Source organism: Mesocricetus auratus, unplaced genomic scaffold (genome assembly GCF_017639785.1).
Source record: "Mesocricetus auratus isolate SY011 unplaced genomic scaffold, BCM_Maur_2.0 Super-Scaffold_100009, whole genome shotgun sequence".
Lineage (NCBI taxonomy): Eukaryota > Metazoa > Chordata > Mammalia > Rodentia > Cricetidae > Mesocricetus > Mesocricetus auratus.
The window spans coordinates 71336681-71360941 of NW_024429193.1; the positions used below are offsets into that span (position 1 = coordinate 71336681).

Below are 24261 nucleotides of genomic sequence, written 5' to 3' on the forward strand. Positions count from 1 at the left end.
ATACAAACTTTTTTCCCCTTTAAGGAAATTGTGTGTGTGTGTGTGTGCACGTGCGCGTGCGTGCGTGCGCATGGCTACTTTAGAGACTATAGATTGGTTGGTATGATGAAATAGATCATGGTGAATGCAGCTAAAGTAGAAAAAAATTCAATTTATAGGATCCTGATTGTCATTTACTCTATTAGAACATAAACATTCTATGATTTATTGCAGGAGAAATAGCTCACTGGTTCAAAGCACTTGCTACTTTTTCAGAGGTCTTGGGTTCAGTTTCCAGCACTCAAATGAGAACTCACAACTGTCTATAATGCTAGCTTCAGGGGATCAGACACTCTCTTCTGGCCAGGCACCAGCCATACATGTGGTACACACTCATACATACATACACACAGGCAAACACTCATATACATAAAATGCATTTAAAGTGTATTTAAGAAATTCTATAACCAAGCATGATGTGAAATCCATAAAGAATCAATAAAAGTTAAAATAGTCTATAATCAGTGAGTGTGTGTATGTATGTGAGTTACATTTCTCTTAATTAGCCACATGTAATGGCTGATTCTGTTATCTAAGAACCATATTGAATGGTATATAAAGACTTTGATTTGAGAGGGTTCCTGATTTTTAGACTTGAAATACCTCCAGAAGATTCAGTTAAGTTATATAATAACACTTTATTGTTTTGGGTGTGTAACTGTGTTTTATGTCATTTGATTTGTGTTGTTTTTTGTTAGAGACAGGATCTCACTCTGTAGCCCTACCTAGCGGGCCTGGACCTTAAATGGACCAGGCCGGCCTCAATCTTTTTTTTTTTTTTTTTTTTTTCCAGTTTAAATTTAGATAAGAAACAAGGTTGCTTCACAAGTCGGTTCCAGGTCCCTCTCCCTTTCCCTCCCCTCCTCCTGTGCCCTCCCCCCGGCCGGCCTCAATCTTGTGGCAAATCTCTTGGCTCTGTCTCTGTAATGCTGGAATTACAGGTGTGTAGTACAGCAGCCTTCATCATTTGAGTTTGGGGTGAGTCCTGCAAGAAAGGTATTATCTGAGCATGCATATCCCATTTTCAGATGTCTTTGTGCTTGAGCACGGAGCACAGAAGTTTACACATTTGTTTGCCAAGGGTCACCCACAACAAGGGAGGGCCAAGGTATCATTCACGATGCTAGTTTTCATGGCTGTAAAATACAGGCTGTCATTTTGTTAAAGTTAAAGAAAAAAAAAGAAAAATCATCTGAAGACCAAGCTTTAAAAATCACTTGTGTTTTCACCCAACAGGCTACTTTAATGTTATTAGAATAACGGTAGGCAGTAGCCAGCGTACCTGGATTCCCTCCCTTTCCTGGTTCTGTATCTGCCCTTACTGTTTTGATATTAGCCTCAAACAGGCCACATACTTTCTCCTAGTTTGGTTTCCATACAAATTCGGGGTCTTGTTGCTGCTTTCTCTCCTTTCTCTGCCCTGGGAGCTTATTCTAAGGGTTAGCATTGTGCTGGTTCCAAGACTGGAAGTGCTAATCATTCATACATTTTCATCATTCTTTTGTCATATTAAATTAATAGATTATCTTCCAGTTGTCACTACCGAAGGAAATTCATACCCTTTTAACACATGTAAAAATAGAATATTGAAAAGTAGACTAGAAATAGCCCGTGGTAAGAAGTGTCTCAGCTGGGGCCGTAGTTGCAGCCGCCCTGCTGTGAAAGGCGCTATCCTCTCTCCTCAGTGCAGCTCTCAGGCAGACATCTGTGTTCTTGGAAACCAGAGCACTTGTATTCAGCTATGTGAATAGTATGTAAGGCGCTGGGGAATAAGTTTAAGTGCTAAGTCTAAATGGCTTTGTTGATTGGTTGGTACCTTTTCACTAACACCACTGAAGCCTGGACTCGTTTATGGCAAGAAGGGCAGATAGGAGCCCGGCTCTCTCCCAGCTTTATTATGTTTACAGTAGGGCTTTTGTTGTTTGCTTTCGCTTGTTTGGCTTTGTTTTCTCAAGACAGCGTTCCTCTGTGTAGTCCTGGCGCTTGTTCTGTAGGTCAGAGTAGTCTTGAACTCAGAGATCTGTCTGCCTCTGCCTCTCAAGTGCTAGGATTAAAGTGTGTATCACAATGCCTGGCAGTAAGGTTTCTTTCTAATTGGATTATTTTGGGGACTATGGTGGTAATTTATCAGTTAAGAGTGCTTGCTACTTTTCCAGAGGACCCTAGTTCAGTTCCAGTACCCATACTGGGCACCTCACAACCATCTGTTCAGTCCAGCTCCAGGAGATCTGCCACCCTTGTCTGAACTCTGCAGATGTCCTCCTGCAATCACACCCTTCTGGCATGCATTCACTCAGATGCATGTACATGAAGAAAAGTAAATAAAATTTAAACACTAAAAGAACCAAGGCTTCAATCACTGATGTATGTTTTATTTATAAGTGGAGGTTCTACACTATTTATGATTTAAAATATTCATCCAAATATATTAAAATCTTCCTTTAAGATGAGCACTTAGAAAAGTAGCCACACAAGCTGGGACCAGATGTCCAAACATTGAATAGAGAGAACAATGTGCGTATCATTCTTACTCAAGGGAACTTTCCCTCTTTGAGGCAGAGTAACCCAGGCTGCTCTGGACTTGCTGTGTAGGTAGTCTTGTCCTCAAGCTTATAATCCTGCTAGGAGAAATGGCCCATTTCTATTATTAGAAAAAATGGAACAAAATTAACGAAATACAAGTATAACACATGAGGATTTTGAATTTGAATAGGTTTATTTTGGGGCCACACTAACAAGAACTGTGGGTTTGGGTAGCTGGAAGAATGACTTGCAGGCTCTGCTGCACCCTAATTAAGCTAGTGCATTCAGTGCTGGACAGTAGGAGTCAGAATGAGATGACCCAGACCCATTGCAGACAGGTGAGCTTGAAGGCACCTGCTGTGCTGTGTGGTCCTCCTGCTAGGCTGCTGGCCAAAGCCTTGGGGTGATGGCCTCTCCATTAGCTCATTTCTGGGAGGTTGGTGGAAAGTCTTCAGATTGTGTAAAGCTTTCTGCCTGTACAGGTTTTTGTTTGTTGTTTTGTTTTTGAGACAGGACCATACCTCAGGCCTAGAACTTGTGTTCCTGTGCCTCAGCCTCCTGAGTACTCTCCTGCTGTGCTGAGTTTCATGAAAACTCCCTGTCCTCTTTCTCCCCTCTTTGAACTATCACGAAATTGTATTTGCCAGACAGTTCAGTATGAAAATGTACTTACCCCGATATTGAGAGTAGATTAAAATAGGCCATTTGGAGGAGAGATGCGGACGTCTGTGCTGACCAATGGTCAGGTAAGCTGGCTCTAAGGCTTTGGACGCTGTGGTTTGGTGTTTTTGTATTGTTCTTTTGCCATTGCCGTACATCTTCAATGGCCGTGTGAGAAGGGACAATTCCCCTGATATTCCTTTGTTATGTCTGCCTCCATTTGATTTCCCCCTGATATTCCTTTGTCATGTCTGCCTCCATTTGACTTCCGTGACGACCTTTTGTGCACACATTTCTTCAGTTTAGGAGGCGAGGCCTTGCTGCTGCTGTTTCCTTGGTGGGCTCAGAGCAGCGTTAATGGTGAATGCAGTTTCTTATCTAAATATACCTTGATTTGGATGAGAACCCTGGGTATGTTAGTACATGCCAGTCAAACATGAAAGCACTTACTAGCCCAAATGTGCTGATTCCTTACAACACAGAAACAAGTGGAGTGCTAGTATAGACTGTCATTGGGCTTGGAAAAATAAAGTTTTTTTTTTCTGGGTTCTAAAAACTGCTATGTATTAAATGTTTTATTTCCAACAAGATTTGATAATTGTTCTGTTGTGAGAACTTTTTCCCTGCAGAGGGAGCTATGCAATGCCTATACCCGCCCTACTAAGGTCCCAATGACAAACCAAACCTTGATTTCACCAAGGGGAACCAATACTTTATTGGACTTACTTACAGACCATAGATGAGGGCTTACTGACAAGAGTGTGGATAACACCGAAGCAGCTGCACTGGGAAGTCCTTACCCAGCGTGGATGATAAAGCCATCCGTGGCTGTGTAGATAGACGGTGTCTTTCCCTTAGGTCTCCACACCTCTAGCCCCTCTTCAGGGACACATGCAATTATGAAGAATTGTTTTCCCAGCCCGTCCTGCGAGGGACTGTCAGACATCAACCTACCCAGCTGTGATCTTCTGCAGCCAGCCACAGCTGAATACGTGATGGTAGCGGCTTTTGGCCCTGAAAAACATATGAGCTAGAAATGTAGCTCAGTGGTGTGCATGGCACCTTGGGCTTGGTCGTTAGCATAAAAAAAAGTGTATATGAGTGGTACTGATAATCACAAGTATCTTTCTTTCTGTTTCCCCATCCAGGTTCCTGGGACATCCTGCAGCAAAGCTTCTGTATGTGTACAACCCCAGCAGGGATAGTGAGGTTGTGGTGAACTCAGTGTTTACAACTGCTGGACATTTTCATGTTCCGCCTGTTCATTGCAGGGTAAGTGTTTGTAAAGAGAAACCTTTTCCTTGAGAGGAAGCCTTCCCGCCAGCCTGGTTCTAGAGCCGCATCAGTCCCAAATAAACACACAGGAGGCTATATTAATTATGAAGCTGTTGGCCTTGTTTGTTTCTTACTGGCTAGCTCTGACTTAAGTAATTACCCCATAATTGTTAATCTAAGTATGTCTCTTACCGGAGAAGTTTCCGGGCTTCCTACCCCATGGCGTCACATCTCGAACTCTCTTGTGTTTCTCCTTCCCAGAGTCCTCCTGGACTCCTAGTCCCACCTATCTAGATTCCTATTGGCTCAACAGTGCTTTATTGACATAAGACTTCCCCAATATCTCCTCTTTTCTGTTTAAACAAAAAGAAAGGTCTTAACTTTAACACAGTCAAATTGTATATAACAGAACAGTTATCAAGTAAGAATACAGTTACAATATTTTGTCTATCAACATTCAGCAAGATTTAAAGAAAATATTATCCACCCCATCCTTGTGAGTCTAAAGTTCTAGATGTAGCTTATCTTTCATCATAACTAAGGAAAACTATAATTATAACTATCTGTCTTCAACTCCATCAAAGACCACAGAAGGATAATATATAATCACTAGGATTGACAGAGACATCTTGCTACCTGGACAGTCACCCAAAGTTCCTCTGTAACGTTGGGGCATCCATCTTCAGCCCATAAGTGTTGATATCCACTTTTTCTGATACCCATGTTTCCATTTTCTAGCTTTTTGTTTGCTTTATGTGTACATTTTCATTAATAGTTTTTGTGACTCTGGATACCTAATGGGGAAACATGTTTTAAGAAACTGTAATGGTGTATGTATATTTAGCATGGCTTTATCATGACTAGAGGAAGTTTCTATTTTTGATCTTAAGATTGCCACAGATGCTGAGACTTCAGTAACTAGTGCTGGGTTTACAGTTGTACCATCTCAGACCTCCTCACAAAGCCGGGACTCCTTGTGAGCAGGGCTTCTGAAGTTAACTCTTATCTCGGCAGAGCTGCAGACCTTAGTCTTTTGTAGTTTTCCAGTGACCTTGAACCTCTTTAAGCTTTTACTTATTTTGATTATTAGATCTGCTTGATGTTACAATGTTCACAAATTATCGAGACCAAGGAAAAGTTAATGGAGAAGCCCTTCCACATTTGGTTCAGGGTTGGTTTGGCTTGTATGGATAAGCACTGTCCCTGGGTTCTAGTTATCTGCCAACATATTTAAGAATAAATCTACACATGCGTACATCATCCTCTATAGGTAAATGGAAACAGCACTGTGTTAACTGAAGCCAGGTGAGCGTGTGCGTGTGAGGAGGAGTGGGTAGAACGGCGGGCCATGGCTCACTCTGGAGTGAGAGCACTGGGCACTTACTTGCCTGAGTTGGCAGTCTGCCCTTAGAGTACTGGAGGTGATCAGTCGTTTGTGATGCTGATAAAGGTACAGGATGTGCAAGGAACTGTTTGCAGAAGTAGTCAAAAGGAAAGTCTGTGAACACTCCTCCAGATGGCTAACTAGGTACTTTCCTTTCAGGTAATCCCAGCAATGGGGAGAACATCCTTCAGAATTATTTTCTTACCTACTGAAGAAGGAACCATTGAAAGTTCTTTATTTATTAATACCTCTACACATGGAGTCCTTTCCTATCATGTAAGTAACTTTTCTTTTTGCCACATAATTTGCCTATTGATTTAGAGAACATGACTTTTTTTTTTTTTTGAAGGACTCTTGGGAGAGGTTTCCTACTGTCTCACGTCATTAAACTATAGCCCAGAGTGATGCTAAATCCATCAACTCCCACCCTTCTGCTTTGTGTGCCACGGAACCTCTTGCTCAGGAGCATCTCTGGTCAAGAGATGCTGCCGTGTGTGGCAGTACATTCCTGGGCAATCTGCGCATTCACAGCGCTACTCAAATCAAAGTACTGGGAAGGGCACGAGAAAGATCATTCTGCGGGCGTTCACAGGACAGGGATCTTAACCCAGGTGTGGTGCCTGGGGCGTGTTGAAGATGTGGTGCTGGGGAATTTAAGCATCCAGTTTGGTTATATGTGCCCAATTCTCACCAGATTCCATTAAACACATTGATCTCACATCAGAAGAGGTGTCCCTGTGAGGAGTTTTGCATCATGAGGAGCATGCAGTTTTCTGTAGATGAGGATAGACGTGTGGGTCAGCAGGTGCGTGCACACAGGCGTTCTGACACTGACAGAGGCATGCTTCTCTTGCTTTCCTACAGGTATCTGGAGTGGGCACTCGCAGAGTCTCTACAGAAGGGTCTGCGGAGCAACTGCCGAACGCATACTTTCTGCTTCCGCAGGTCCAAAGTATTCAGCTTTCACAGACACAGGTCATTTTAACAGAGCTACTTTGAACTAACTTGTAGAGTGTGCACAACCTGTTCTGTTTATCATGGTCGAATTAGGGGTTGAGTCTTTATTTAGAAAAGTCTTCAAATATGGAAGTAACAGATAGATAGATTCAAAGTGCCAATGAATGACATCTGTGTACCTCTCTCTGTGTCTGTCTGTCTGTCTGTCTCTCTCTCTCCCTTCCCCCTTCTCTGTCTCTGTCTCTGACTCTCTCTCTCTCTCTCTCTCTCTCTCTCTCTCTCTCTCTCTCTCTCTCTCTCTCTCTCTCTCTCTGTGTGTGTGTGTGTGTGTACGTGTACGTGTACATGTACATGTACATGTGTGTACCTGAAGATGGCAGGGTCTCATTTACGCCAAGCAAGTGCTCTTCCGCTGAGCTGTAGCAGACCTACGCTTCTAACAACCTGGAGCTGCTCTTCCCCAGTTCCTCTAGCCTTACTGCTACGCTGTAAAATGGTTCTGTTAACCACTGGGCCACGTGCTTATGTTTCTTTATTTTCCTGTTTGCTTGTCCATTTGCTTGGTATGATTTCACAATGAGGCTATAGTCAGAGACCGCACGCTGTTTTATGGGGCTTGTTAAATCTTCCTGACTGCTTTTCAGAAAGACAGAAACCACTAGAGCCACCAACAGTGACAAGCCTCCAAAGATGTTTACCATTCTTTTCCTCTCTCTGATTATTGTCCTATCTGGTTATGATTTATGGCGGGGGGACACTTGGTTTTTTTTTTTTTTTTTTTTTTTTGGTTACTTGGGAACTGGCAGGTAGGAAAGAAAAGTTTGCCTACAGGATACTATCAAGAGTTGATCTACAGAGTGGAGAAACTACAAATCATGAACTTGGATAAAAGTCAAACCTCTAGGACAGGGAGCGCTTATACTTCTCACAAACAAAAAGACATCACAACCTGAAAATGAGGAAAAGGAAGAGGGATATAACTTAGTTACAAGTGCTGCCAGTTCCCAAATAACATACGCAGAGACTTAATATTAATTAGTATGCTCAGCCAGTAGCTTAGGTTTCTCTTCAGCCAGCTCTTACAGCTTAAATTAACCCAGTTTTATTAATCTGTGTGCTGCTGAGAGGCCCGCTTGCCTCATCTGTGAACTTCCCATGTTGCTTCTTTAGCTGCTGGCTCTCAACTCCTCTGACTCTGCCCTCCTCCTTCCCAGCATTCTCTCTATCCCCAAAATTCTGCCTAGCTATCAGCCAGTCAGCTTTTGATTAACAATGAGAGTAACACATTTTCACAGAGTACAGGAGGATTATTCCACAGCAGTGGTCTTTGAAACACTTTTAAAAAGATAGAGTTGGGCTGGAGACATTGCTCAGAGGTTAAGAGCACTGACTGTTCTTCCAGAGGTCCTGAGTTCAATTCCCAGCAACCACATGGTGGCTCACAACCATCTATAATGATATCTGGTGTCCTCTTCTGGTATGTGCAGACATACATGGAGGCAGGATGTTGTATTCATGATAAATAAATAAATCTTTAAAAAAAAAGTAAAAAAAAAGATAGAGTTATATTTTTAGGATCCCACCTAAAATATCCAAGATTGTGAAAATTTACTCCTGTGTCTTAAGATTTTTGCAGTTTCTGTTTGTTCATGGCCAATTTGACTTCAGTTTTGTATGTGGTGTGAGGAAGATTTCCATACTCCAAGAGCCCCAGCCAGTCCCACCTGTGAAAAGGCACAGTGCTCCCACACTGATTAGCTTCAAGCCCTTGTCCACCTGCCATCATTTCTCTTTTCTGATTGGAGGTTTTCTCCTTTGCCCTCTCCAAAGTCAGTCAGTCAACAGATGGTTCTTCAGTGTCCCAGGGATAACTGGGCTGTGAACAGTGCCTCTGCTCTTGTGCTGAGTGGAATTTGAAGTTTGTAGACAAAACCTTGTCAGAAGGCAGCATTCAGTCCGGGTCAGACATCTGAAGGCGTTTTCCAATAGGCACCCATTTCACTTTCTCTTACCTTAGTCACGATTAGGAAAAGAAAATTCTTAAAATGTTTTTCAGGGCTTATTATATACCTTAGTAAAATGCTACAGAGTGTAAACCTACGAAGTAGCTGTGGAATCCCTGGAAACACATCCCCAGTGTAGCATTTGTATAATTAAGCTGTTTGCCTGTGTGTGCACTCCACGTGTTTGTGGGGCTGTTGCCCACTCTGCTGGTCACAAAGAGTCTTCAGTTCCAGTGTGAAGACAGTGTCTTGGGATTTTACGTCTGCCAGTGTTGCTCCCCTCGGGGGCAGGGTTGTGTGTAGGAGGTCACGCTTCCTCCACAGGGTTCGCTGTGTCCAGTGCTCAAGGCAGAATTATTTTCATCCTTATTTTTTTTTCTGGTATGAGACCTAAAAATGCCTCATGCACAGCTAAAGAGTGAGGTGTCTAGACAGAAGTAAGTTCAGTAGCAACCTTAAAAACATGTCTCTTTAGTTCCATTGGAAGAGAGGTAACTTGGTTTTGTTTTAAAGAGAAAAGTGAAGTTAACAAATAAAATTATTTTGCATGTGTCAATTAAGTTATTATATAAAAACTGAAACCAGGATGACAGAGTGATTTAAAAATATTTTCAGTGTAATAAGAGACTCAGAATTTGTGTGTGTGTGTGTGTGTGTGTGTGTGTGTGGTGGGGGTGGATGGGTAATGTGTGTCACCATGGTAATGTGATCTGTTGCATAAAGGGGGAATACAAGCTCCTTACTTAGCTCTGTTAAAATGTAAAATGTAAGGCCATTCCTAGCTAGGGCCCAGTGGCCCTCTCCATCTTTGGAGCTCCTGTCTCTTATGCTCCATCCTTGGAGAGAACTCCTGCCTCTCTCCTCTGAGTTTCACAGAGCACACCAGCTTTTTCTACCAGCTCCTTCTCATGAAGTTTTACCCTATTCTAAGTGTCCTAATTCCATATAGTTCAAGACCCAGTTCAAATGTAAGTTCCTCTCAAACTTCCCAGGTCAGCCCTGTGTTCTCTCTTTGGCACTGGGTCCACACCCTGCTGTAATATTCTCTGTCCTGCTCTTCCATGGGACTCTCCCAGACAAGGCCCATTTTGTCTTTTTTAGAATGTCCATATCAGCTTGCCGTGTAGTACATTGAAGGCCCCAGAGTTTTAAATAGATAGGTGAGTCAATGGGAATTTGAGCTGAGATCCCCAAATAGCACTACCAGTCACTCTATCCAGGGTGGCGGGACTTCACCTTTTTACCACACCAACGGGCTGACCTTCAGCGACTTACCACCACAGCAGGTGATAGCCTTCTTATTTTAGAAATTGTTGGAAGGACTTAGAGTTTAAATTACTTGGTTGGAGGTCAAGATTAGAGCTAGGATTGCAAATGACAACTGATTATGATTTACATTTTTCCCCAAATGTTTTAAATGTCATAATGATTTTCCTCTGTATTGAATTTTTCATGACACAGGAAAGAAAAATGCCAGTAAATTTTTTTTGCAGCATTTTTATTATGGCAACAAAATAGAGACAGTTTAAAGCTCCATAGTGGAAAAAGGATCTGACCAATTGAATTGTCAGCTTAACAGAATATTAGAGCTTCTTCCAGACTACAGCCAGGAGGTCCACTGTTTGACAAATGTGTAATGCCCAAGGTTGACTGTGTATTCTTGTGATGTAGCTTTGTGGTGGGTTGAGTGTGTGAATTTTGTGTTAGCTCACAAGAAGGTAACACTTTTCTTGTTTATGTCTTAGTTTGGTTTTTATTGCTGCTATAAACACCATGGCCAAAAGCAAGTTGGGAAGAAAAAGGATTTATTTGACTGATGTATCCTGAGTCCACTGAGGAAAACTAAGGCAGAAACTAGAGGCAGGAGCTGATGCAGAGGCCATGGAGGGTGCTGCTTACTGGCTTGCTCATCATGACTTGCTTGGCCTGTTTTTGTTTTGTTTTGATTTTGTTTGTTTTAATATCATCCAGGACTCCCTACTCAGAGGTGTGGCATTGCCCCTAGTGAGCGGAACCCTCCAATATTAATTATTAATCAGACACATGGCTTACAGGCCAGTCTGATGGAGACGTTTTCTCACTTGAAGTTCCCTTTCCCCAGATAACCTTAAGTTGTGTCAAGTTGACAAAAAAAGTAACAGGCACAATTTATTTGCTGTTCTTAATAATTAAAATATGAATACATTATTGCTTCTTCCAATTCTCCTTTCAAATCTATGGCCTCTTTTTCTCTAGTTATTATGGCTATATACCTATAGATGTTCACATAAATAACATAAATATAAACATACAACATGCTGAGCCTGTTTAGTTTTGCTGGTATGTATGTTTTCAGAGCTGACTACCTGGCGTAACCATTTAGGGAACTCATCTCTGGGGAAGACCAGTTCTCCCTCTCAGAGTCACTAATTGCCTGTAGCTCTTTGTCTAGGGGTTGTGCCCCATGAAACACACTTAAAATTTTTTTCTTTTGTACCTTCTTGAATTGAGGCTGCTCACATGTGGAGAATGGTAAATTGATTGATTTCATCAAAACCATTTTCGAAGCATGTGTTATCACAGTATCCACAATTTGTCTGAAAGACTAAAACAAGCTTAAATTTTTGGAAGCACTATAAAATAATTGTCTAAAATGCAATTATAAGGTAATATGGGAAAGTTAGAGAGTTACAATTAATGGGAATTTATAGCACGTGGTTGTACAGTATATGTGTGTTTGTATGTACACATTTATGCATGGTAACACCCTATCGTCTCAAGAGAGTATGTTTTCAAGATATGCTGTGATTGTAAAAGTTATGAATTTGTAAGGAAACATGTGAAACACACTAGAGACGTGAAAAGTGAAGGGTGGAACTGAGGGAGGGTGCATTTGAGCAATGTTTGGTGTGTGTGCGTGAAAATATCACACTGAACACCACTGATAAATACAATTAATATGTGTCATCAAAAAGGATATTGCAAAACACAGCCACATGTATGGGAAAGGTCACCATTGTTAATACCAGCTGTCTTCTGTAATTTTCTATTTTGTGTGTGGATGAGGGATAGCTCTCCATCAGGGATCACGTTGCTGGGCTGTGTGATGAAGAGGCTTTCTCAGGATGTGTCACATGTAATACACTCTGGCCAGGACTTCTCAGCCTTTGCTGTTGGTGCCTGCCGGGAACAGGTGCTGGAGCCTCATGGGAGAGCGTCCAAGCTGTTGCAGTTGTATAGTTACCTTCATGGGTACTGACCCCTGTCCGTTCAGCATGACAGTAGAGTAGAGGAAGGAGACACGAGAGAGACTTTTTTCCACTCACAATTAGGCGAGGGAGAAATGGTAAGGACACGTTTTTTCTTTAAAAATGTGCTGCACAAACCTAATTTATGCTGTGGAGGCAAACACAGAAAATGGGGAAAGTTTAAGGGCCCCATAGTAGTTCTGATCTCCTGACTGTTGTATATAGCAGGGAAAGGTCAAGGGTCCTGGTCTCCTGATTGTCCTATGTGATTAGTAGAGAGGAATGAGTAGTTTCCTGAAACCCTTCAACGGTTTAGATAAGGTATGTTTATATGTTTTCCTCTGCTAGGTTATAAGCTGTATCAACCTTTATGTCCTAACTAATAAATGATAGTCTGGCAGTATTACATGTCGTATATTGATGGAATAATAGTTGAATTCACTAATAGATAATTAAATAATACTCTTAAAAGGAAATTATAAGCGGTTTATGAAATTATGTCATTGTATTAGAATATTGTAGAAACTTCTGCTAGAAGGCTTGCTTCCTCGATGACACTGCCTGTGTTTTTCTGACCAGCTCTGAACCTGCTGCATGTGGAGAACCAGGGGTTAGGAAGCTAGGCATGCTTGGGCCAGACATGGTGGAGGACACCTTTATTCCAGCACTCAGAAAGCAGAACTCTGAATTCTGGCCAAGACCCTCCCTCAAAAATAGAGGGGGCGGGGTCAAGAAGAAAGCCAGCCTGGGGTTAAGAGTTTGAGGCCAACCTGGGCTACATAGTGAACCTCTTGTCTCAAACAAAATCAAACCAAAGGAATTAAGAATTAGAGAAATAAAAGAACATCTTAGCATGTTCTCCTTTAGTATCTGAGGTGAAATACTATCTCCCTGTCCCCAGGTTAGGCCACCTGGGTCATTGGAGGGCAGTTTGCAGCTGAAGAACAGATTCCCTCATTCTGACATGAAGAAGGGAAAAGTCACCTGGTCTCCCTTACAGTACACAACTAGGAACCACTCTGCTCATAAGTAGGAATCACTCTGCCTCCTGGGAAGGCAGCCGGGGCAAGAGGATGGGAGAGCCAGAGAAGCAGTTCTTGTAATACTCCTCCAGTTATATAGTCTCGGGCCAGCTGGCATCCCGCGAAGCTGGAGGAAACAAGACCATGCTCTTTCGCCTCCTGTGCCTGTCCCTTCCCTGCCTTTGTGTTAGAAAAACCCTAAGGTGTGCTGAAGGTGACTGTGCCTAGGCTTGAATGCTTGTTTCCTTGTCTTTCCCCTTTCCAGACCCTCAGCTGCGATCTCTAGGAGAGTTGATGAGTTCTGTACTGGGTCACATTGCAGCACTAAGGTACGCCTACAGAGGCTGCTGTGCCCTAGCCAGAGCTATCGGTGCTAGCGGGTAATGAGAAGAACCCTCAAACCTCACCACTTGCACAGTAATCATGGTTCTGGGTTATAGGAAGGTCACGTAACCTTTCTGTGCCTCAGTTTAGCCATGAAATGGTAGTAATCCTTCCTGGATAGCTAATGACTAGATTAAGTGAAGAGTTTAGAACCAGTTCTTGACTGACACACAGCTAGAATTAATTCATGACAACTTTAAAAACAGATTTTGAATGTAAACCTTCTTTTATGAAGCTCTCAGGGAAATTTTTCAAATTCAGACTCAGTCTTCTGGCAAGATGTGAAAGTTGAAGGCTATAGACCCATATCAGATTATCTTGGCCATGAGTTCATAGACAAAGAATTTGAAGTCCTTCCTTCTTTTCTTTATCTTGGCCAGGGAGCTTCTCAGTGCTTGTGTGCAGCTGGGGAACCTTTGGAGGCTCCCTCTACTAGACTGTGTGTGGCTTTCCCAGTGTTCCTAGCTGACAAATGTTTCAATCCTAAGGTTCTCCTGAGCCTGTCTTACATTTAAAGTCCTAGTAAGATCCCCAAGACTGTCACAGCATTAACCTTTCACCCAGTGAAACTGGAAAGCATGCTCCTCCCAGCTCTGGAGGCACCAATCCTAAGCATAATTGTCCCCAGTGTTTTTTGACCTATAAAAGGCAGAAGAGGATGGAGACAGTGCCTTGGGTTCAGCGGGTTGTTTCAAGCCCCAGACCTTTGCACATACTGCTTGGTGGGCAGGTGTGATTGCTGAACAAAAGGCTAATTAGGCACCGTGTCAAGGAGGTGGTGGCACCTGAGACACCGGCCCCTCCCTCAGAGCCTAGCAGAATTGAAGACCGGAAGCTTGGCCCCTAGTTTGGTTTCTACTCCTCTGCTTTGTGGGTCTGTTTGTTCCTTGTCTCCTGGTTTTTTTTTTTTTTTACGAGACAGGGTTTCTCTGTATTGTTTTGGAGGCTGTCGGTCCAGTCCAGCCTCGAACTCACAGAGATCTGCCTGCCTCTGCCTCCCGAGTGCTGGGATTAAAGGCGTGCGCCACCACCGCCCGGCTTTTGTCTCCTGTTTTTGATACCCGACTGAATGGTGTCCAACTCTGCAGAGTTCCTGAGCTGAGATGTGGGGTGCATTGGACTTCCATCACCTCTCACTGTTGACCCTGGAGGCTCTAGATTTATTTCTTAGGGAAAGTTTCCCTTTCTGTACCACTTACTTGCAGCCAGAGAGTTGCAAGCTGCTCTCCACAGATTCCTGGATCAGTTTGTATGTGTGTGTGTGTGTGTGTGTGTGTGTGTGTGTGTGTGTGTACTCGCACACACACTCTTTAGGGCCCAAGATCCCAGATGGGGAGTCACCAGCCCCGTCTCAGTAGGTTTGAGAGAACTTCTTACATTGTGTAGGAAGTACTTTGCCTCCAGGGCTCTTGCTGTCTACCATGCCTATTATGAGCAAGGCTGTCATGTGTCTGCCACTTTGACTAGCAGGTAAGTGTGCTTGCTGCACAAACATGAGGAACTGGGGTCAAGTCCCCAGCAATCCAGATGCCTGTAGTGCTCCTGCTGAAGGGGTCGAGACAGGCAGGCCGGGTGTGTTGTGGCAGCAGCCCAGCTGCACATTCAGTGTGTGACTGGAGAGTGATAGAGCAGGTGCCCTGCTGTCCACCTCTGGAGAGTGATAGAGCGGGTGCCCTGCTGTCCACCTCTGGAGAGTGATAGAGCGGGTGCCCTGCTGTCCACCTCTGGAGAGTGATAGAGCGGGTGCCCTGCTGTCCACCTCTGGAGAGTGATAGAGCGGGTGCCCTGCTGTCCACCTCTGGCTCCCACACATGTGCCCAGGCCTGCACACGCGTGCCCTCTCCCCACTTTTTAATACATTGAAAAGAAGAGGCAAGACCGACTGTGACTCATGCTTTCACCCTATGAACACATGGTTTCCAACACGTCGAGCAAGGCAAGGCAGTGTCCATGGCTAGTGTGTGTGTGGTTGGACAAAACAAAGCTGTTCGCCTCATGGTGGTCAGGGAGCAAGGAGAAGAGAGGCACAGCCGGTGGTCCCAGAAACCCCTTCAAATGAGAAGCCAAGTTGTTTGGAGAATGCCGCCCACTTGCATATGGTTGACCCGTTTCGTTGTCTGAGGGTTACCTCACTCTAGACTGCTTGTGTCTGACCTTCAAAGTTTCTGAAATATTTGTGGGGGTGGTACATGGCACGTGGCCCTGTCCCCCCAAATTTTGGGTTCTGAACTAATTGTTACATTAGATGAAAAGTATTTGAAGTATTTTAGAAACAAAATATTTCCCTTAGAAACCAAAGAAGTGAGGAAAAGGTGTTTTCCCCCTCAGTTTTAACGTGGGAAAAGTCACATTCCACAAACATGTAAATTATTTGTTGTGGAATTGAACTAAGGAAGTGCATAATTGTGAATGATCAAATAGAAGCAAACCACCTCCCTCTTCTCTATCCAGTAGTTTGTGTCTCTTTCTGCCCGGAGTAGTTCACTAACTCTCTTAAGGATGGAAGTGGGATCTTACAGAGGATGGTGGGGGTCCGACCTTGAAATAATATGGATTAACCCTATTTAGAACAAAACAAATCAAAAACTAATTCCAGGCAGCTCTAGACTTGTGCACTTGTGTTATGATTGGATCTGGCAACTGAGAATATAAGCTAATGGTGGGGATGAAAAAGAATTGCTGTTTAATATCGGTGAGAAACAGCCATTCTGCACGTCCTAACAATTCAGCTAACCCTGTCTGTCATACACTGAATGATAGTTGGCTATAGGGTCTGAGAGTTGTATTCGGGGGCAGGGCCTGGGGTAGCGGTCATTTTCTGCAAGGCCATTTGCAGACTCAGTTGTAATAACCCCATGTGTCTGGGCTGCCAACTGAGTGTCCCTTGGTTTGTGCAGAACTTGTGTTCCTACTAGTAGTCGTGTTGGCACAAAAGAGTTAGCTTTTGAAGCTGTGAAGTGTCTGAGAAAAATAGGTTGTAAAGTTGGGACTTTCCAGGGCAGCTTTCATTTGGAAACCTCGTTTCAAGTGCCGTGTTCATGTGGTCTGGGTGATTCCTGTGTTCTTTGTCATCTTATGGCTCACTGTGGCAGTAAAAGTTGTCAATGATTTAGGGCTTTACCACTTTGTTTCCTATTTTATTTCACACTGTTACAGAACTTCACACTTTGCTCCTAAATGTCTTGGCAAATGGACAGAGATGGCGTCAGATCTCAGTTCCTAGTCCCTTATACTCCCTTTACCACAAAACCACGGACTCTATGCAAAGTGGTTTTACTGTTTCTGCTTTCTTGAGTGCTGTATATTGGAATGGCTTTTTAAAATCTTATGTATCGTCTTTTATGTATCTAGAAAGAATAGATTCAATCCATTCTGATTTCTTTTTTTGTTTGTTTTGTTTTTCGAGACAGGGTTTCTCTGTATTGTTTTGGAGGCTGTCCTGGAACAAAGCAAAACGGGAAGTTTCAGAGGATTTTGTTTGTTTGTTTGGTTTCTCTGTTAAGATTAATTAAGATTGCAACAATTTTGTTCTTCTGGAAAAGAAATGTCAACTTTCAATGTCCCTTTGACAAATGCACTCAGGTCACAGGCAGTACGGACATACTTGAGCCCCCCCTTGTGGGGTTCTGAAATACACCCTATGACAAATAAAATAGTTCTCCCTTTCTAAATCAGAGAATCTGAAATCCAAAGTGCTCTAAAATCTGAAAAAATTTGAGCCTCAGCAGAACACCACAAATGTGATAGTTTAATGTATACAAATTCTTTTCACTGGCAAAATTTCTTTAAAAATGCTATGTAAAATTACATCCAGACTGTATGTATAAAGTATATGAAACATAAGTGAATTTTGTGTTTAAACATGAGTCCCATTTTCAAAAAAGCTATTGATATATGTGAAAATATTCCAAAGTAAAAAAAAATTCTCCTTCAAGTCCCACCAAAAACAAAAAAGTCACTCAATCTATAGTAGTTTCTATTTGTTAATTTTCTACTAAGTGCATGAGTCTTGCTTAATTGGCAGATTATAAAAATCACCCATGTAAAAATTTACCAAGAATAACATAACATTAGCTAAAAATCATATTAGGTCACTGTGCTCTTAACCCTTGATCATGTGTAAATTGTCATTCTGAACTCTCAACATTATTTCTCCATTTGGAGAAATGTTAGAGGGAAGAAAAGTTTTCAAAAATTAAACCCACCTTTTTATAAATGTGTACTTTGAAAATATACTAGCTGGGCATTAGTGGTCCAAGCCTTTAATCCCAGCACTCGGGAGGCAGAGGCAGGCAGATCTCTGTGAATTCAAAGCCAATCAGGTCTACAGAGTGAGTTCCAGGACAGCCTCCAAAGCAATACAGAGAAACCCTGTCTCAGACAAAAAAAAAAAAAAAAGCAACCATAAAAGAAAAATGGAAAAAATATACTAATATGATTTTTCCATTAAAATTGAAATTTTCAGGTCAAAAGTGCATACCAAGTGTCAGGTTTTGATTTATTCTTTTATTTTGTGGGTGTTGCCTATTTCGAGCTTTCCCATATCCGTGGTGTCTGTGACTGCACACTCGCTGTTAGTTTACCAGCATTATATCAAGTGCTTGGGCAGAAGCGTGGAATTGAGTACTTGTGATCTGGAGAGGGCAGATCACACCATAATTGTTATGGTGTAAGTGAGGACCGTTAGAAAAAGTTAGGTAACAGGTCGATATGTAAGTGACAGCTGGCTATTCAGACATGGGGTATATAAGCTGGGGCATGAGGAGTAAATTAGCTACTGACTAGTGCCGCTGTTTAGGCTTAGTCCTCTGCACGGCAGGCACTCAGCACTGGTGGAGCAGAGCAGACTGTGCCGACAGCCAGGTGCACAGCTGTGCTCCAGGAAGGCCTCATCAGAAGACTGGAGTTAGGCTAGGGGCACAGTTTGCCGTCCTGGTCTCACTGTGTTAGGATGGAGACACGCCCACAGGTTTAGGGGGGGCTGAGGAGGCACTGTAACCGACTCTTGACTTCATTTACTGGAGCGTGAGGCAGTGAACTGAAGCTGGTTCCTTGGGTTTCGATTAGACAGCTGTGTGACTCATGGCAGTACGGGTAGACAGTGGTGAGCTGGGGCCCTGTGCAGCAAGGCCTGTGCAGCAGGAAGATACGCTGAAGACCCGGCTGGTTGGAGATCTCCCCCTGGGAGGTGGGGGTGGGGAAGCACAAGCAGATCAACCGTGTCTGACAGACGGACACAGAAGCAGGGACATGGAGAGAAGGAGAAAAGAGGGGTTAAAAGAGATTCCCGTTGGACCAGGCTGTGTGGCTGTTACTCGTGACTGCCCCATAGTTTGGACCAATGGTGGACTTTCTTGGCCTGTATCTGTGGTGGAAGGATTTGTTCATACTTGTACTTTGAGAGGTTGTGTTGAGGTTCTAGTGGGAGCACGGAGACCCTCACGTCCTTGACTGAAGATCAATCCTCCTCTCTGTGGCCCACATCTTGACGGAGAATTGTCCACGTGTATACAGCCCCACTCTGTGCAGCCTGTGCAGCTTTGGGAGGAGCACGGAGGGAGGACGAAGCCAGTCATTAGCCAGCCGGTCCCAGTGGCCCTTGAAGACCAGTGGGGCAGCTGTGGCAAGGAGTCTGTGCTCACAGCCTCACACTATGGTTCTGTTGCAGACTGTAGCAGTGATTTTATAAGTCTTTGTTTGATTTCACTTACATGCTCAAAATACATCTGAAATATTTTGCACTGTATTTAAAAATGTAGTATACTTTATTAATTTTTCTGTACTTTAATCGCATGAATGAGAACTACAGTAATTCTTTTTAGTATTGAGGAATGAACCAGTGGACCCAGGCCTTCACAAACAACAAAAAAGCATTTGCTTTATCATTGAGCTACACTCTGGCCCATATAATGAATTCTTCTGTTATGTACTAGAGCAAGGTTATACTAGCAAATCAAACTTGATGGCTGTGATTCTACTTAACAGTGGCTCCGCCAGGAATCAGATGCTCACACATAATTAAGCAAGCCTTCTTCCTGTGCTGAGCTCTCCCAGTGCTCCTACTCTGGCTCCTGGGCTGAATGTATTCCTTTTATAATGACTATGATAGAGACTTCATGCAAGAGAACCACTCATAGGCCAAGTTCCTGAGATTGCATGGGACACTAGCTTCCCTGCCTCTTCTCCCGTCTGTAAACCCACCCCTCCACCTGGACAGCTGTCTTCCTGTCAGGAGCTTACCCCATTTGGTTGAGATACTTGAACTTGACAGAGTCTTGTTTCTTTCCTCATACTTCCTTCTTCCATCCCTAGCTCTTTCACATGTTAAAAATGACAGGCCGCTGACATTTGGACATCGACTATTGAGGTTTCTGCCAGATTCTAGGGTCATTGGGCTGAAAGAAGCACACACTAGAAAATAATAATAACAAACAAACAAACAAAAAAACCCAGCAGATTGATTGTGTATGGAAGTACATACTCATAATCTTAACATTTAGGACGCTGAGGCAGGAAGATCATAAATTCATGGGCAACCAGGACTATACTGTGAGAATTTGTTCAAACAAGCATGGAGTTGGAAAGGTGGCTTGATGGCTAACGACACTTGTTGCTTTTGCAGAGAACCTCAGTTTGATTCCTAGCACCATACAGGGAATTTCACAACTACCTATATATAACTCCAGCTCCAAGGAACTTAATGTCCTCTTCTGACCTCCTTAGGCACCAACACTCTTTAGGCATGAGTGTGCATGCGCACTCACACACACACACACACACACACACACACACACCCTTAAAATAAACAAAAAACAGCAATGCTTGTTATTACTGAGAAAACCCACTTTAAAATAAAAGTATACTCCTTTGTTTGAATCCAGTGTTAAACACATCCTATTCGTGTGTATGCTTGGGTCATCTGTACTTGCTTCCTGCATTACTAGGAACTTTCAGTTATTTCTTTTGAGTGTAAGCGTGTGACAGCAGAATATATTCCCATTACAAAACATGCAGCATTTAGCAGCTACTCAGAATTGGTTGTTACTATCCTCTTAAGTTCTTTTGCCTCTTTCTTCTTTTAGGCAGAAACCACTAATACCACCCTCCTTCGGGTGCAACTGGAGTGCAGTTTACATAATAAAGTGTGTCAGCAATTAAAGGTAAAACAACATTTAGCAGATCTCCCTGTTTTCTTTCCCGCCTCTTAAAAATCAAAATCAAAGCAGTGGTGCATTTCTCACCATAAGCGTGCTATTGCCTTAAGTGTTCCTCTTTTTCAAAAATATGCAGTCACAAAGTTCAGATGTTTTTTTTGTTTCTGAGTTTTCCTGTTTCCCCACACCTCCCATTTCAGAGTTGCTATCTGGGGCCTGGTGATGCTTTACCCTTGGAGATGAGCATAGTTGTAGCTGTGGAAAACTCCTCAAGGCAACCTGAAGAGAACACTCAAGCCCTGTTAGATCACCTCTCTATTGTTTATGTAGCTACTGCTGAGTCTGAGACCACGGGTAAGGTGGGGTCTTACGGTTTCTGTTGTGGGGCTATAGCTCAGTGGAGTGTGCACTGGCCCCTGGCCTGTCTCCATCTAGCTTGTCCAAACACCGAGGATTAAACCCTCTTTCTTGCATCAAGTCTAGGTTTCCCTACATCATTACTTGGTCTTGTCAAAGAATCAAAACAAGGAGCCTCAGCTTCGAGCAGATTGCAACAGGATCTAGTTCTTGGTTTGCAGCTACTCAGGCTGTGTTAGTTCACGGAAGTTAGGTGACCATTGCAAGCTGTTTAGAGTCTCCCTGGGGATAAGTTTTCTGGGGATAGCAAGAAAATGACGTGGGCATGACTGCCTTACAATAAACATCACCAAGGGTTTGAAATCCTGAGTCTTACTCCAGCGGTCGGAGTTGCAGAAGCTCCGTTGATCAGATCATGCTGTTTCATGTTCTTAGTAGCTTATAGCTGGTTGTTTCTGGATGTTCAACAGCTTGGAGAAGAATTCCTCTTTGGAAACATGTTCTACTTACTAGAAATAGCCTATTTTGGCAGTTCAACTTTTGAAGAGCACTTCTAGGAGATACATACTATACAAAGCATGAGATTCATAATGTGGGATTTGCATATTGGTTATAACAACTGTGTTGTTATGTGTATGTATATTTACTAGACACAAATGATAGAAAAGCATAGTTATTTATTGGCAGTCAGGAGTGTCATGTGTGTTCTGTCCTCTCCTTCCCCATCACCAATCTTGTGCTGGGGACTGAGCCTATAGCTTCCCACATCCATCACTGAGCTCTACAGCTTTAATTGTTGAACAAACATCATTTACCTTCCAGTCTTTAGAATTGGATGCAGTAGTAAGGGACAGAACCCTGTTCCTGCTTGTAGTTTGTTGGCTTTTGTAATGGGCAGGTGGGCGCCCATGCTGAGAAGACCCCTGTCCAATAGGGAACACATTGCAATGATAGATAAAGGGGAGTCTGCCTTCTGAGGTACTAGAATTTAATTCCTCCCAAGTGTGTTAGTTTAAACGAGGAAACACATGACTGTCCAGATAACTGGAGAGCATACTTTCCTAAAGCTGCCTACTTGGTTACTGTTATTCAGACCGAGCATAGTATATCAGTTTTGGTCCTGTGTGCTCTTCAGTGTGTGAGAAGCTACATGTTCAGGCATTTTGTTTGTTTGGTTGTTGTTGTTGTTTTTATTTTTGTAAGGCTCACTCTTCCTGTGATTTAAAGACCCACCGCATATACATGGAGCTCTGGCTTTGATCCCCAGTACTGTACTCATTCATGCGTACACCCCAGAAGGAGCCAGAGAAAATGACTCTTCCATTCAATTTCAGGGTTGTAGAATTTTTTTTTTGTCTTTTTAGAAATGTATAATGTATCTTACTGTGTTGAGTGTGGAGAGTCTGTGGCTCTCTGTTCTAACCTAATTGCTCTGATTCTTTTGGACAGATGAATCTGCAGTAAATATGTATGTATTGCATTCAGGAAACAGCCTTATTTGGATCCAGGTAATTGCTGAAGCTTGTATATAAGTCATTTGAAATTACAAGTGTGCATTTTGGTTCAGATCCTTAGGGATTCCCAGGAAAAGATGCAGAGGCCTTTGTGTCTGGGTTTTTTTTTGTTTTTTGTTGTTTGTTTTTTTTGCTTGTCATTTAAGCCCACTCTCCCGTGCTTGAACACCCTGTTTATGTGGTGGTTGTCAGCACCCCCTTTCTGCTGTTGTAGACTCAGCTGCTGAGCAGTTTCTGGGAGTCTTGCTCTATGCTATTTACTGAGTTCCTCCTGACTGAGGGGAATGACTTGGACTTATTTCTTGTTGTTTTAGGATATACATCATTTCTCACAGAAAAATGCCCTGTCTCTGCAGTTTGAACCGGTACTGCTCCATACGTCCACAACAAACTTCACAAAAATTGCTTCCTTCGTTTGCAGAGGTACTCACTTAAACTGCTGGGATATTCCTGTTCTCTAGTGGGTTACTTGGCCCATAGTGAGTTTAAATGCAGTCCTGTGTTTAGATTCCTATTCACAGTTAGAAGGTATCCTGTAAATGAATTCCCATGGAATTCTGAGCAGCCTCAGAGCCCACTGACAGTGCTGGTTCAGGCAAGTTCCTGTAGAGATTAGTGTGCCCTGTAGCTACTATGAGGCCTCCAGATACACTCTGTGAGTGAAATGCAGCCAGTAGGTGCTTAAAGGGCTCTGAGTAACCCTGAACATGCATAGTATACCTATAGCAAGAGTGTTCAAGAAAGCACTGGGTTTCGCTGTCTGAGATACTTGGGGACTGTGATAAAGGTAGACTCTACAGTTTGGTTTGGAACCACGCGTTTTCGTTAACTAGAAGCAGTTTCGGTATGTAAGCTAAGAGTTCATCAGCAGTCGTGTTCTAGAGCAAAAGAAGCCTGAAGTATTGTCTGCTTCTGCACCGCTCACCAGGGCACTTCCCTGGACCACTTGGATTTTACTCCCTCCCGTTCCTCTCTGGCTCTTCTTTACTCCACCAAGTAAAGGAGCTAAGGACCTCTTATTTATAGCGAAGGCAGACCTTTGTAAAGGAAAAGCTTCTAAGTCCTGACTTTGTTTCCCCGAAAGAATTGAGAGGCTGGTTTAAAAGAGGAAGGGAAGGGTGTAGATACTGTATTCCTGATGACTGTTATCAGCTAGCAAGGAGCAAAATGGGAACATAAAGGAGTTATGTTACCTTCCATACTGTTTAATGGAGACAGCAGAGTGTATTAGAAATGCATAAATAAATCCACCTCATTTTTGTTCAGGTTTAGCAACAAGAAAGATACTGATGCTTATGTTTCACATTTATTTCTCTGTACCCATAGCAGGTAGCTCATGTGACAGTGGAATTGTGGGTGTGAGGAAAAGGAAGCACACCCCAGCACTAAGAGCGTGCCTCTCCTCTCCTGTGGTCCAGGGGTAGGTTCACTCTGCCTTTCCTGAAGTCTTTTTGTTTCTTTATATGTTTGTTTTATCATTTGGCAGTGCTTTAAAATCATGACCGTTGTTCCTGTATAATTCTTTCTGAACTGGCATCACCTTGTATTAGCATAACTACCTCAGATGATGTTGTAGCAAAATGGAGAAACAGGGCTAAATAATTCAGTGTAGAGGGTAGGTTTAGACCAGATAATCAGAAGAAATTGCTCCTGCGGTATTTTCTGAGATGTGTTTAGATCCTGGTTTCGCATTGGTCATGGGTGGGTCACTTCAGCCTTGCCTGTATTGCTCTATGGGTGAGCTAGAAGGCTGAAGTCTGAG

General features: G+C 43.0%; 1 protein-coding gene across 8 annotated transcripts in view; it reads left to right on the forward strand.

Annotated features, from left to right (window-relative positions):
* Tmem131l (transmembrane 131 like) overlaps nt 1–24261 on the forward strand; it is a 137839-nt gene that overhangs the window by 70124 nt on the left and 43454 nt on the right. For 6 of the 8 annotated variants that reach the window (XR_005879503.1, XM_040752589.1, XM_040752587.1 and 3 more), the window contains exons 5-12: nt 4371–4494; nt 6041–6157; nt 6746–6856; nt 20557–20634; nt 20829–20982; nt 22435–22493; nt 22814–22922; nt 23826–23919. Coding sequence is in view for 7 of the 8 variants with exons in the window: in XM_040752589.1 (XP_040608523.1) it covers nt 4371–4494; nt 6041–6157; nt 6746–6856; nt 20557–20634; nt 20829–20982; nt 22435–22493; nt 22814–22922; nt 23826–23919 (846 nt within the window). In the remaining variant the exon portion in view is untranslated. The remainder of the gene's footprint in view (nt 1–4370; nt 4495–6040; nt 6158–6745; nt 6857–20556; nt 20635–20828; nt 20983–22434; nt 22494–22813; nt 22923–23825; nt 23920–24261) is intronic. The other 2 variants (XM_040752585.1, XM_040752591.1) reach the window with 1 other exon arrangement.